The sequence below is a fragment of the Electrophorus electricus genome, chromosome 3 (genome assembly GCF_013358815.1).
Source record: "Electrophorus electricus isolate fEleEle1 chromosome 3, fEleEle1.pri, whole genome shotgun sequence".
Lineage (NCBI taxonomy): Eukaryota > Metazoa > Chordata > Actinopteri > Gymnotiformes > Gymnotidae > Electrophorus > Electrophorus electricus.
In genome coordinates, this window is record NC_049537.1 from 84,673 (window position 1) to 100,000 (window position 15,328).

At 39.1% G+C, this 15,328-nt stretch overlaps 1 protein-coding gene across 1 annotated transcript in view; it reads left to right on the forward strand.

Moving 5' to 3' along the window:
• The first annotated feature begins 412 nt into the window (after nucleotides 1–412).
• Nucleotides 413–15,328, forward strand: part of col28a2b (collagen, type XXVIII, alpha 2b) — a 31,427-nt gene continuing 16,511 nt past the window's right edge. The window contains 8 exon segments of the mRNA XM_035524013.1: nucleotides 413–457; nucleotides 2,241–2,478; nucleotides 11,050–11,154; nucleotides 11,677–12,242; nucleotides 13,058–13,078; nucleotides 13,249–13,312; nucleotides 15,023–15,070; nucleotides 15,185–15,231. Of these exon segments, the coding sequence (XP_035379906.1) occupies nucleotides 413–457; nucleotides 2,241–2,478; nucleotides 11,050–11,154; nucleotides 11,677–12,242; nucleotides 13,058–13,078; nucleotides 13,249–13,312; nucleotides 15,023–15,070; nucleotides 15,185–15,231 (1,134 nt within the window).

Below are 15,328 nucleotides of genomic sequence, written 5' to 3' on the forward strand. Positions count from 1 at the left end.
AGGCTTTAGGCATCAAAACCAAATGGGTTAAAAATTTGTAATGACTGTATTACAATTCTAAAATTCTAAATTAAAAAAAAATCTGTAATGTCTGAATTATAATAGTATTAATAAAATTTAAAATGACTGAATTTTAATAGTATTAACAATATTAAGATATTAACATAATATTAACATTTTAATATTAATGATCACCAATTTCTCACTAGCTTCCCTGTGTCAATCACTCTCACAAAACCATTTTTCCTCAAAGCCCTAGATATTACAGGTACAATTCAACTTTTATGTGCAATTCCACTACACCTTGGAATACTCTCACCATGTCTACCAGATCTGCGCAAGCCCAACTAAAAGACTTCCAAATCACTAACTATGCCTGTCACACTAGAGTGTTTAACAAAACACACTTAGCATGTCAAACTTTGGCCGAACACTTGTAAAGATAAAGAGAACACAGGTAAACACAAACAGAACACAGGTTAAGACAAACATAACATGGGTAAAGACAAACATAACACGGGTAAAGACAAACAGAACACAGGTAAAGACAAACATAACATGGGTAAAGACAAACATAACACAGGTAAAGACAAACAGAACATGGGTAAAGACAAACAGAACATGGGTAAAGATAAACAGAACATGGGTAAAGACAAACAGAACATGGGTAAAGACAAACATAACACGGGTAAAGACAAACAGAACACAGGTAAAGACAAACAGAACACGGGTAAAGACAAACATAACATGGGTAAAGATAAACAGAACACGGGTAAAGACAAACAGAACATGGGTAAAGACAAACAAAACGGGTAAAAACAAAGCCTAACCCTCTGAGCACCGGCACCAGGAACTAAACAAGGGGGAAAGTCTGGAACAACCAGTGAAAGCATTGAACACACATTACACATTACTTACAGTGTCATTACAGAAAAAGAGAAAGAGAGATCTGATAATGTTGCTTGTAGAAGAAGCTAAAACAGCCACCATAGCAGCTAAGTATGTCTCTGCTTTGCAGCATTTTAGGAAGGATATTTCAAACATTTCTCCCTTTCTGTGATACACTTTCACATAGATGCATTATGTTGGTTTGATTTTTTGTTTATTTATCAATTTATTAAATATGAATCTGTAATAGTTTTTCCTTTCTCTTTTGACAAAATTACTTTTTATTTTGTATTTATTTTTGCCAAAATTGTATAATCACAGTCCTTCTAATAATATGAAATGAGAGAGGAGAGATGTTATCAGAGAGGTGATGTTGTCAGCTAAATCAGCTGACTGGTTACGGTGAGCAACAGGGTTCTGTGACGCCCAGAAATGGAATATTTTCAGAGGTGATAATCATGAGAAATGGAGTTCTGTCTGTGTGACACAGATCCACTCCAACGGGAGCAAAAAAGGTTTAGCCAAGGCACCTCAGCTTCTTCTGCTCCTTTGACCTGCAACTGGAAAATGAGCAGTGCTATTATTGCTTTGTTTCTCAGCACACTACCTCCTAACCCTAAACACTAACTTTAACACTAAAACCCTAACCCGAAACCCTAAACCCTAACCCTATACCTTAACCCTAACCCTAACACATAAACTCTAACCCCTAACCCTAATCCCTAAACCCTTAACCCTAAACCCTAACCCTAAACCCTAACTTTAACCCCTAAACACTTAACCCTAAACCCTAACCCTAACCCTAAACCTTAACCCTAACCTTAACAAATAAACCCTAAGCCTTAACCCTAACCCAAAACCCTAAACCCTAACCCTAAGCCTTAACCCTAACCCTAAACCCTAAGCCTGCTAGGCTTTAGGCATCAAAACCAGATGGGTTAAAAATTTGTAATGACTGTATTACAATTCTAAAATTCTAAATAAAATTTAAAAAATCTGTAATGACTGATTTATAATAGTATTAATAAAATTTAAAATGACTGAATTTTAATAGTATTAACAATATTAAGATATTAACATAATATTAACAATTTAATATTAATGATCACCAATTTCTCACTAGCTTCCCTGTGTCAATCGCTCTCACAAAACCATTTTTTCCTCAAAGCCATAGATATTACAGGTACACTGGCACAATTCAGCTTTTATGTGCGATTCCACTACACCTTGGAATACTCTCACCATGTCTACCAGATCTGCACAAGCCCAATTAAAAGACTTCCAAATCACTAACTATGCCTGTCACACTAGAGTGTTTAACAAAACACACTTAGCATGTCAAACTTTGGCAGAACACTTATAAAGATAAAGAGAACACGGGTGAAGACAAACATAACACGGATAAAGACAAACAGAACACGGGTAAAGACAAACATAACACGGGTAAAGATAAACAGAACACGGGTAAAGACAAACAGAACACGGGTAAAGACAAACATAACACGGGTAAAGATAAACAGAACATGGGTAAAGACAAACAGAACATGGGTAAAGATAAACAGAACATGGGTAAAGACAAACAGAACATGGGTAAAGACAAACAGAACACGGGTAAAGACAAACATAACACGGGTAAAGACAAACAGAACACAGGTAAAGACAAACATAACATGGGTAAAGATAAACAGAACACGGGTAAAGACAAACAGAACATGGGTAAAGACAAACAAAACGGGTAAAAACAAAGCCTAACCCTCTGAGCACCGGCACCAGGAACTAAACAAGGGGGAAAGTCTGGAACAACCAGTGAAAGCATTGAACACACATTACACATTACTTACAGTGTCATTACAGAAAAAGAGAAAGAGAGATCTGATAATGTTGCTTGTAGAAGAAGCTAAAACAGCCACCATAGCAGCTAAGTATGTCTCTGCTTTGCAGCATTTTAGGAAGGATATTTCAAACATTTCTCCCTTTCTGTGATACACTTTCACATAGATGCATTATGTTGGTTTGATTTTTTGTTTATTTATCAATTTATTAAATATGAATCTGTAATAGTTTTTCCTTTCTCTTTTGACAAAATTACTTTTTATTTTGTATTTATTTTTGCCAAAATTGTATAATCACAGTCCTTCTAATAATATGAAATGAGAGAGGAGAGACATTATCAGAGAGGTGATGTTGTCAGCTAAATCAGCTGACTGGTTACGGTGAGCAGCAGGGTTCCGTGACGCCCAGAAATGGAATATTTTCAGAGGTGATAATCATGAGAAATGGAGTTCTGTCTGTGTGACATTATTATTAAATAAATAATACTTGGACATTTTAATCACATGCTAATAAAGCCCTGTTGACTATAATTTAGAGATAGCTAGATAGATAGATAGATAGATAGATAGATAGATAGATAGATAGATAGATAGATAGATAGATAGATAGATAGATAGATAGATAGAGAGAGAGAGAGATTCATCCTTAGCGAGTTAAAGAATGGCCAAGAGAGTGACTGCGGTCATATGCCTTCCAATAATATGTACACTACCAACCTAAATATGTAAATGTATTTGTGTTTTTATGGATTCTTGGATTCTTTTTTTTTATACTCATGTTCTTTGACTTACTTGATATCAATAACAGAAAATGTAACAGGCGTGTTGAAGCAAAACTATGGTGCAAATACACAGTAAAAGCCTTTTTTGTGTTCCTACGTGATTTATTATCACTAATCTGAAATCATCTAATGAAAAATAATTCCAATTCCTAGTTCTATTACAGGGCACTATAATAACAGGCCTATGAATAGAAAAGTTGAGATTTATGAGCAAATAGTTGGAGCACATTGTAGGTGTGAAACAGTAAAGGCCCTGAGGGAACTGGTAGTCTTGAGAAACAGACTCAGTCTCAGACTAGCCCACACAGCCTGTAAACATGTCCAAGGCTGCTGCTGGAAGCTACTGTATTAGACACCCAGAGCACCACTCCATCACTCACAGTGCCCCCTGCTGGTACATACAGAGAGGAAGGGGGAGAGAGAGAGAGAGAGAGAGAGAGAGAGAGAGAGAGAGAGAGAGAGAGAGAGAGAGCGAGAGAGAGAGAGAGAGAGAGAGAGAGAGAGAGAGAAAGAGAGGGGGGAGAGAGAGAGAGGGGGGGGGGAGAGAGAGAGGGAGGGAGAGGGAAAGAGGGGGGGGGGGAAGAGAGGGGAGAGAGCATATAGGACCCACATGAGACATGAGTTCCTGGTATGGCTAGACTGACTAATGACAGCATGACATGAGTTCAGTTAACAATAAATAGTATTTAGTAGCAGTAGTATAAAATCATCAGACACTGTAGGAACTGCAGGGTCTGGACAGCTGCAAATGGGCCTCCAGATGCCTCCAAACAAGAACTTTACTGCCTGCTGGAAGGCAGTGAGGGTGTGTTAGACAACACTGACAACATCTGTGTGTACACACACACACACACCTTAATACATCTGTGCACTCACAGTTTCCATGCTGCTCCTCCATGTTTGATAGGACTCCTCTTTCCCCTGATTATCTGCAGTTTTTTTTTTCTTATGGTGTGGGATTATTTTTTCTGTGTGTGTGTGTGTGTGTGTTTAAATCCAGTCATAGTCTGCAACAGGAAACCTCAGAGAATCAATTAGTCCTTGCCTCATACTATGAGCGAAGACGATTCCACTCAAGTTGAGCTGTAAAAACCTCCGATCACGAGTCATTCTGCCCCTTAACACCTGACTTCCCCATCCTGATCCTGGATAGGTTTGACTCTAAGCCTCTGAAATGTTGACAACCCAAAAACCTCTTTTCTCTCCGTCTCCTCTCGCCCAAGCCTGTCTCCCCTTTCAGTCTGTCCCAGTAGGCTAAAGAAGGTCGGATTCATTTTCCTCCACAGCCGATAGCAGCACATTATGCCTTTTCATCCCCAGTTAAATAAACAGTCTTTCTGCAGATCTTCCCTTGCAGGGAAAGCCAGCAGCTCAGCGTTTCCTTTTGTTCTGGAGAAAATGAGCGAATGAACACAATTCATTGAAGGCCGTGTTTTTAAAAACGCCGCTGCATGGCATAAAAGGGAATTAAAAACCTGGCCAAAGTGTGGCCTCACTGGGAACAAACACTTCATTCAAGGGTCAAATTTAATCCATCCCACCTTCAGCTTTTGTATTCAGATTAGAGGCTTAAGGAGGATTTGCAAAAGCCTGAAGCATCTTGTTAAAAGCCTGTGTTCTCCACTTAACTTGCAATTTACCTGTCACTTAAGCCCAAAGCAGAGATCCCACTCACCTTCTCAGCAGAGACGTCTGAGTTTCGCCCTTTCTCTAAAAACTCCTGCTGAAGGGTTGCACCAGAAGACAGGAAGGACAGATTACAGCTCCATCAAAAAGAAACCTGAATAAAAGTGGGAAATTAAACAAAGGCACCGAAATTGAATGAATGTGTGCTTTGTTACTCCAGCTGTGTAACCATAGCCTACACATGGCCTCTGACAGGTATACCTACAAGACTTGGTGAGCGGATCAAGGAATGTGTGTTTGGGAGTGAGGACAAGAATCATTGTCAGGAATTACTTCTATTGTGAACTAAAGTTTTTTTTTTCATTTCTTTTAAAAACACTATTTATTTATTTATTTGTCTCAAAATTCCACTGGGACAATTTGACTGGACCAGTTTGACTGGACCAGTTTGAATGGACCAGTTTAACTGTTTTAAGATAGCAGTTGAAATTACAGCACTGACCAGGAAATGATTGGCTTGATGAGCCTTGGTTGGTTAGCAACTATAGAATTATTTCACACACTCAGCTTCAGTATTATTAAATATTTTTCAAATCTTTGAGTGAAACTGAAAAATAAGCATGTCAAAATCCAAACTGACCTTCTAAACAGTTTGTAGCTTTCTTTGGATGTCCCACTCCAACTCCAACTGCAGACTAAGTATAAACAGTTGAGTGACATTTAAAGAAAATGTGCATTATCCAGATTCTACCATTCTACCATGAAAACCTGTGTTCATATATTGAATAACTATGATTCCTGAAGCCTGAAATGTAAAGATTTGGTTTGGGAACAAAAATGAGAGACTTGCTGCCTATCTTAATTCTATAGCCCTCAAATCAAAAGAACTTCCTGAACTTTAATATACTCTGAGCTTTGTGTTAGTGATAATAAAGTATTACTAAATCAGCTTTAAAAATAGGGCATTGAGTAAATCATCCATACATTTATTTCAAACAGGACAGGTTATTGTAATGTCTCCTTACACGCCTCCTTATTCAGAGTTCAGATGCTAAAGACTGATAACATTCTGATTTCATCTTCCAGTCAGGCTTATGCAAGTATGTTTTTAGAGCTCAGGAACAATACTGCATTTCATATTTATCTTTATCTCTCTTGTCCTATTATTTATTTAATTTTATGCACTTTAGCCCTTTATATATAATTGTTTTATTTACCTTTATATTTACAGACAGAAATCAACATTTACAATCAACTCAGCACTGAGCCATTCAAGTACATTGAATTTCCCTGTCAGTGAAATGTGTTATACAAATAACTGTGCCTTGCTTTGCCTAAATAAACCACATACAGAATGATGCACCTGGTACTCCAATAGTAACTTGGTTAACAGGAGTGGGAAAGAACCTGTAATAAGCCATTCCCTATTCCCTATTCCCGCTTCCCTATTCCCTATTCCCTCTTCCATTTGCCACCTGTGAGTGTGTGGTTCACATTTCTATCAGATGCACCACCTGGAAGTGGGACATGTCAAAATGGCTGCTAGTCATGGTAAAGCTGGTCCTTCTGCACCAAATCAGCCTGAAGTTCTTGGGTGTGTGTGTGTGTGTGTGTGTGTGTGTATGTGTGTGTGTGCGAGTGCGCGTGCGTCCATGCATATGTGCATGTGCATGCGTGCGTGCGTGCATGCATGCATATGTGTGTGTGTGTGAGTGCATTTGTACGTGGGTGTGTGTGTGTGTGTGTGTGTGTGTGTGAGTGAGTGAATTTCTCTATTACTGTTCTCTCTAGTAGTCCCTTGGTTCCTCCATGTTCATGTTCTTGTGTAAGTTCATGAGGTTCCAGGGCTGTGGCCTCTCAGATGCTTTCAGGACTGGATAATTGCTTCCTTTTCCTTGGTAAATCATCACTTGCATATGCCGGCTAATAGTGCCCTCACACCTCGACCAGCATCCTGAGGCTCACAGGAAAAGAGAAAACAATCCAAAAACAAGGCAGCACATTGGTACATTTGTGAATGAATGAATGAATAAATAAATAAATGAACTATATTTGCAAAATACAGAGCAGCACCCATGAGCTGATATCCATGTTAATCTGGGACAAAATATTACCATTTGGGAGAAGGAGGGTAGCACACACACAGGACAGAGTACCATCTACCACTGGACGCTTTTCATACACAATCCAACACTTTCAAAAGCACACAATATAGAGATTATTGTGTCAGCACAAATGTGCTCTTTGTTATTGTTTGTTACTTGTCTTGTTATTTTTATAGAAGCATTTCCTCTTCCTCTGTCTCAAAACTCTTAGCTAGACTCGCTTCATCACGCCACTAGAAGGAAACACTAACCCTAACCCTAATCTAACCTAACCTAACCCTAACCCTAATCTAACCCTAACCCTATCAGAAAACACTAACTCTAACCCTAACCTAACTCTAACCCTACCCTATCCTAAGCCTAAGCCTAACCCTAACCCTAGTACAAGAAGAGCAGACACGGCAGAGTTATGTACGTTGTGTTAACCCTGAGGTTATGATACACTGTTACAGTAGGCCTGTGAGGAGAGAGTGTTCCTCCAGTTTTGACTAGAACATTTGACTCTCTGACTAGAATGTGTTTATGGACAAATCATCTGTGAGTTCATCCCAAATTTTTAATACTGTGATTCATACAGAACAATTTACAAAAAGATTAAAAGGACTGGAAAAAAGCATGGTGCTCTTTCCCTTGTCTTATACCTGCTGAATGTAAGATATAGCTGTTTACAAAATACAAAATGCATTTCCAAAACATTCCCTACAAACAGCAGCAAAACTGTGAAGAATAAAGGTGGTGTGTCCACTCTATCTGCAGGAGATATACTGGAAAGTTGTTTTATTTTGTGTTCAGTTCAGGAGTTTGAAACTTTGCAGTCATTCAGGTCTCTTATTATTTTCCTGTCACATGAACCAGGACACAGAGAGGCTTCAGTGCAGGTACGTCAAGGAAAAGGGGCAGAAAAATAAACAGAGCAGGAGTCGCTACTCTCAGAAGGTTAAAGAGTTTTGACAGTATAGCTGAGTACAGGAGAGGTCATAGTCTCACCTGGTCATAGTCTCACCTGGTTTCACCTGGTTCTCTATCACCAAAGTGGTCAAGTAAAATTAAAACCTGCTTTTGATTTTAACATGAGTATGAAAAAATGCATTAATTCATTGACATGCTGATAATTAGATGTGGCATGACGCATGTTGTTTTCTAGTGTTTGTATGACAAATTGATAACCTGTGGAAATGTTAAATTCTGCCGCCCTCTATTGGCCGGTTATAGTAGGTTGACTAATAATGACTAAATGTTTCTCTATTGGATATTGCACAAGTTTGGGAGCAGTTTGCAACAAACACTATCAGTCTGTGAAATGTAAATGTTGAGAAGCCCAAATCATGATTTATTTTTTTTACATTTATATTTATGTTATTTAATACACACTCTTATCCAGAGCAACTTAAAAAAAAATGCTTTAGTTATCTACTCACAAAAGTATTCTTAGCCAGTATAGGTTAGAATTCAAAATCACCGTTAACCAAAAACAAGAGTCAGTCCTGAAACCTAGATTGAGAGAGATATAATAAAATGCTATTAAATACAGGGCAATTCAAATTCAAATACTAGACAGTGAGGCACTCTGCTGTTCAGAGAGAAAGGGGAGGGCATCCCACTGACTGATGTGAGGATGGAGAAGAGTCTCTGCACTCATCTTCCACAAACCTGGAAGGAAGGCAGGTCAAGCCAGAACATATTTGAAGCTTGAGAGGCTCAAGGTACAGATTGGGCTTGGACCAGTGACATCAGTTAGGAGGGGCAAGTCCACGTTTGGCTTTGTAAGCAAGAATCAGAGTTTTAAAGGTTATATGAGCACCTATAGTTAGTTAGTGAAGTGAATAAAGTAGTCAGAAAAGTTAGGAACTTTGAAGATCAACCACGCTGCAGTGTTCTGGATCAGCGACAGGGGTCTGATGGTACACACCCACTAAGAGAAAGTTGTAGTAGTCAAGCCTGGAGATGACAGGACACTGAAGAAACACCTGGGTGGAGAGAAAAGAATGAATGTTGAAGAGAAACCTGTAAGAGTCCATCACCTATATAATGAGACATTAGCTGAGAACAACTGATAGTTATCCACAAGGACAACATAAAGATCCTACATGTTTAAACCCTGTTCTGCTTCTTAAAGAGTTTTGTAATAAATTGTTAAGCAGGATCAAGTGCTGTAATATATTATTAAGTCAATAAAAAAATTTAATGATTTAATATGTGAAATAAAGGGAAAGTAAAATCAAGGCTGTTAATTTATTTACTAATTGATCCACTATTGTGGCCAAATAGTGTGCATGCATCATCTAGTGGTTATATGTAAATATTGCTTTCTGGGGACTAATGGCTTTTCACTCCTAGAACTGCCTTATCTGAAATATTTCACATTCTCATACAGCCAATCGTATCATGAGTATCACTTATGCTATGCAGTTATATTCTACTGTAATATCCTGTTGTGTGATAATTCTATTGTTTAAATTCCATAAAATTGCTGTGAAAACAAATTAGTTTTCATAGTAAAAATGTACAAATTTTGTACATACATGAAAAGGAATAATTTAGCCTAAATTTGGAGTAAATCATTACACTACTTGATAAATATTGCCACTACAAGTAATTATTGCACTATTTAAACAATGACAATTACACAATTATAGAGGCTGTATCTCCTGTGTAAATGTTATCTACATATCTGAATAAATGCACATATGACATTGACTAGACATTTAAACATTCCTGGAATGGTTCATGTATGCTTTACACTACAGATCATCTTCATGTCATTTTCATGTCATCTTCACGTCATCTTCATGTTATCTTCCACTGGTCAGAGCCGGAGGCTCACGTATTTAAATTGAGGCAGTGAGTTCTGAGCTCTGTCAGTTACATAGGAGTGCTTTACTGGTCTAGTGTGTCTACTCACTGTTGTTTATTTCTGTTCTAAAAACATCTCGTGGCAAGCTTGTTCATTAAACAGGAGAAAAAGTAGAGTAGAGTAGTGGATCCTCAGTGCCTGTTTAGTCACACACACACACACTTTCCCTCTCTCTCTCAGAGCTTACACACACACACCCACATGCATATCCACACACACACACACACACATACACACACATTCTCCCTCTCTCACTAAGATCTTACAAACACACACGCACACACATTCTCCCTCTCTGGAGGTGAGGTGAGTGGGACCAGGCTGTTCATATTACCCATGGCTTTTAGAAATGTCATATTATACTCTACTTTGTAATGTAATCTTTTACATTTGACATTTTCTATAACATTTACAACAAGCTCTGCTCCATCTGGTCCAAATTTTGACATATGTCGAATTGGTAGAAATTCTTTTTACCCTTTGATACTTTAGAGTAGTAATAAGATGCATCTGTGAGTCTTGCAAGTGCAACAGTTCGTATAGTTGGTTGTGATCAAACGATTTCTACTCTGTGTGTGTGTGTGTGTGTGTGTGTGTGTGTGTGTGTGTGTGTGTGTGTGTGTGCGCGTGTGTGTGTGTGTGTGTGTTTACGTGTCTGTGTGTTTATGTATATGTGTGTGTGTGTGTGTGTGTGTGTTTACGTGTCTGTGTGTTTATGTATATGTGTGTATGTGTGTGTGTTTACGTGTCTGTGTGTTTATGTATGTGTGTGTGTGTGTGTTTACATGTCTGTGTGTTTATGTATGTGTGTGTGTGTGTGTGTGCGTGTGTGTGTGTGTGTGTGTGTCTGTGTGTCTGTGTGTTTATGTATATGTGTGTATGTGTGTGTGTAGGTATGATGCAGCTGTGTGTGTTTTGCCTGTTGTTGCTGTTTGTGCTGCCATGTGTTTCTTCTGAGTCAGACAAACACAACTATGATGAAGATGATGACAAAGAGATGAAGGGCAGAAGCAAAGTGGAGAGCAAACTGCTCCCGTCCAGCACCAACCTGAGAAACAAGGCCCAGTGTAATTGACAACACCGCTCAAGTTACCAAAAACTGTCACTAAATATCACATTGGAGCTCTAGCGAGAGACACGGCCCTTACAGTAGTGTAGACGGCAGGGTGGGCAGCCACATGTGAATATGGATCTAAAAACCCCATAATAATCCAAGATTTTTATTTATTTAATAATCTAAAACTCCATATTAATCCAGGATTTTTATGTATTTAATAATCTTAATGTCTGCCTTTCAGTAACTACATTGAAAGGTATGTGAGGAGAGAGGAATCAGAGTTTGAACCCATTACACACTGGATTAGGAGACGATCTTATCTGACTACACACGTCACACTCATAGGGCAGTTTTTTTCATGTTCGCTGTCCTGGGGCAAGTTCGCTGTCGAAGGGTTCACTGTTGCATATATCTGTTTGAACTTTATTTAAGTTCAGATGCTTAACACTGCATAAAATCAAATTTAAACAGGTATTAATAATAGTAAGAGTGAATATTTCTTATTCCCTCTGTTTGATATATCTTCCTTCAGATGATGACTGCAGTCTTGAGTTAGCATTTTTACTGGACAGTTCAGAGAGCGCCAAAGACAACCACATCCAGGAGAAGCAGTTTGTGGTTGATGTAGTGGACCATGTCCAGAACATCCAGCTGAAAACCAGCCAGAGTCTGAATTTCAGGTCAGCCCTCCTGCAGTACAGTGTTCATGTGATTCCTGAGCAGACCTTCAGTCAGTGGAGGGGTGTGGCCCACTTCAAAGCTAGCATTGCACCAATCTCCTACATAGGGCAAGGCATCTATTTAACATACGCCATCACCAATCTCACCCACCTGTACCTGCAAGAATCAGGTCCCAGAAGTGTGAAGGCTGCCATCCTGTTGTATGATGGCGAGTCACATCCCAAGAACCCTGACATCTTCTCTGCTGCAGCTGATATTAAGAACCAAGGTGTTCACTTTTTCACAATCGGTATCACACATGCTGCCAATGAAGCCTCTAAAATGCCACAGCTGAGGTTGCTGGCTAATTCACCCCCAGCATGCTACCTTCACAACCTCCAGGACAACATCGTCGTGGACAAGGTCATCAAACAGCTGGTGAGTATCTTGAGAAGAAAGAATTCTCTCTCAGAGTCCAGATTATGAAACTTAAAATTGTCATATAAAACATAAATAAATCAGAATGTCATAATAGTTCAGTGATTGTACTTCAGACACTTAGTAGTTTTCAAGTGTTTGGCTTTTTTAACCAAACTAACTTGCTGACCCTTCCTTTGGGTCATTTGTAAGGTTCTGTAAAGACACCAATCTTAGACTTGCTGCCAATGGTGTTAGTTCAGCTGGTGTGAGTCCTACTTTGTTTTGTCATAAGAAGATCGTTATAAGATGTAAAAACATCTGTATGTTTTATGGGTGTTTTCTTGCTTTGAAGTCCAGACATTATTGCTGTGGAAAGGTTGACTGGTTGTGAAGATATGGAGAAAGTGCTTTCAGAGTCTTACACAGGGAGAGAGAGATTCCAGGCTCTGGAATAATTTGGGCAAACAGAAGCATTGAGAAGCAGAGAGACGAAGAGATGTGTCATCAGTCATTCTCTTTTATAAATCTAATAATGGCAGAGATGTGACACACTCACACACTGACACACACACTCACTCACACACTGATACTCACTCACATATGCACACAGTCGCACATGATGCATGCAGTCAGAATGACTCTATTCACATCCACTAAGAGACTGAATATGATGAAACTAGTGTGTGTGTGTGTGTGTGTGTGTGTGTGTGTGAAACCAAATATCCCCATCATTACAAAAAAGGTTTGAGGTTAGAAGAAAATTTGGATGGTCATGGAATTTGACAAATCCTAACTGGTCATAACAATTTTTTTTCTTGTTTTTCTTTTCCCAGACAGAGTTGGCAGATGAAGTGGTAAGTGTGTATTTGAATGCCAGGCAGGTTTTAGTGTTTACAAAATTATGGTATTATTAAATATGAATTATGTTACATATGCACATAGAAATTATGTTATATTATCTGCCATTATCTGCCATGCTTTTTCTGTGCATAGGGGTGTGTGTGCGTGTGTGTGTGTGTAACAGTGTCCCTTGGATAAGCAATGTGTATGTGAGAAAGGAGAACAGGAACCGGGTGGGCCTGCTGTGAGTATCACCACACAACTCAAATGACATCACCACTGCACACAACTCTAATTACATCACCACTGTACACAACTCTAATGACATCACCACTACACAAACCTCTAATGACATCACCACTACACACAACTCTAATGACATCACCACTGCACACAGCTCTGACATCACCACTGCACACAACTCTAATTACATCACCACTGCACACAACTCTAATGACATCACCACTGCACACAAGCCATATGACATCACCATTACACAAAACTCTAATGAGATCATCACTACCTATATGAAAGCCCTACTACACATAACCCTACACATAACACCATCACATCACACAACCCTAATGACCTCACCACTACAAACAACCCTTATTACACCAACATGTCAAAAAAAAAACCTAAATACATCACCAGTACATACAACCGCTACATACAACCCTAATGACACCATTAATGCACATATCACTACACACAAGAGAGATGATTAACTGCAAAATAAAACACATTCCATTTCATTCTACTTAAAGTGAAGAAATTTATTTGTAAATTTATGGTTTAAATGGAACAGCTAGGAAATTGTAAGAATGCCCCTGTGCACATATCACCTGCTACATTAATATTCTGTTTAATGCTTTTTTATTAGGGGCCTCAAGACACACAGTATGCTATTTTTATTCAGACGGTGCAGATATTTGAGCAGCGTGGTCAGGTCATATGTGGAGGTCACGCTGACCCCCAAGAATGTCACAATGAGACATACTGTCCCCTTTAAAGGAGTAGTTACAACACTCTGATCCCTGTATAAGGGAGTAGTGAACACACCTTGATCCCTTTATGAGGGAGTAGTGAACATACTCTGATCCTAGTATAAAGGAGTAGTGAACACACTCTGATCCTAGTATAAAGGAGTAGTGAACACACTCTGATCCCTTTATGAGGGAGTAGTGAACATAATCTGATCCCTGTATAAGGGAGTAGTGAGCACAATCTGATCCCTGTATAAGGGAGTAGTGAACGCACTCTGATGCCTGTATAAGGGAGTAGCGAACACACTCTGATCCCTTTATGAGGGAGTAGTGAACACACTCGGATGCCTGTATAAGTAGTGAATACATTCTGGTCAAACACTGTGTAAAAGAGTACTGGTAAAAGTCACTTTGCCTTCTTTTACACACAACATCTGCTTTTCAAAGCCACAAGAACTGAACTTCTCAGGAACCTGATGACCATTTGAGAGAAACTAATGTATTGAACACTGTACTCATCCTGAACTGGACACTGTACTCACTCTGTAGTGAACACTGTAGTCACTCTGAAGTGGACACTACTCACTCTGTAATAGACACTGTACTCACTTTGTAGTGGACACTGTACTCACTCTGTGGTGGACACTGTACTCACTCTCACTCTGTAGTGGACACTGTACTCATTCACTCTGTAGTGGACACTGTAGTCACTCTCCCTCTGAAGTGGACACTGTAGTCACTTTATAGTGGACACTGTACTCACTATCACTCTGAAGTGGACATTTTACTCACTCTGAAGTGGAAAGTTTTCTATTTTCCTTTAGTGTCTGTTTTTAATGAGATGTTAGACGTTCACAGTGCTGGTGTTTCTTTACAGTACAGTATTATGATGTCGTATTCTTACACTGTGTCTGTATTTCAGTAAATGTTGTAAATTTGTTTGATTTTCTGTCTATCCCTCTCCCCCGGCAGTGGAAGAAGGTCCTGGAGATGACGGACATCCAGGGCCAAAAGGGCAAAAGGTCAGAAATGTCCTTAATTGAGAGAAATGTCCTTAATTGTGTTTTATCTTTTTTGCATATGCATAAGGCCATTCTCTAAAATACTGTTCATCTGAAACATCCTGTTTCTGCTAAGGGGAAAGTGGACATCAAGGGCTGCCTGGTCTAGCGGAACCAGAGGTGAGTCCTTAACCCTAACCCTAACCCTTGTCCCTAACATTAACACTAACCCTAATCCAAGTCCCTAACACTAACCCGAGTCCCTAACACTAAGCCT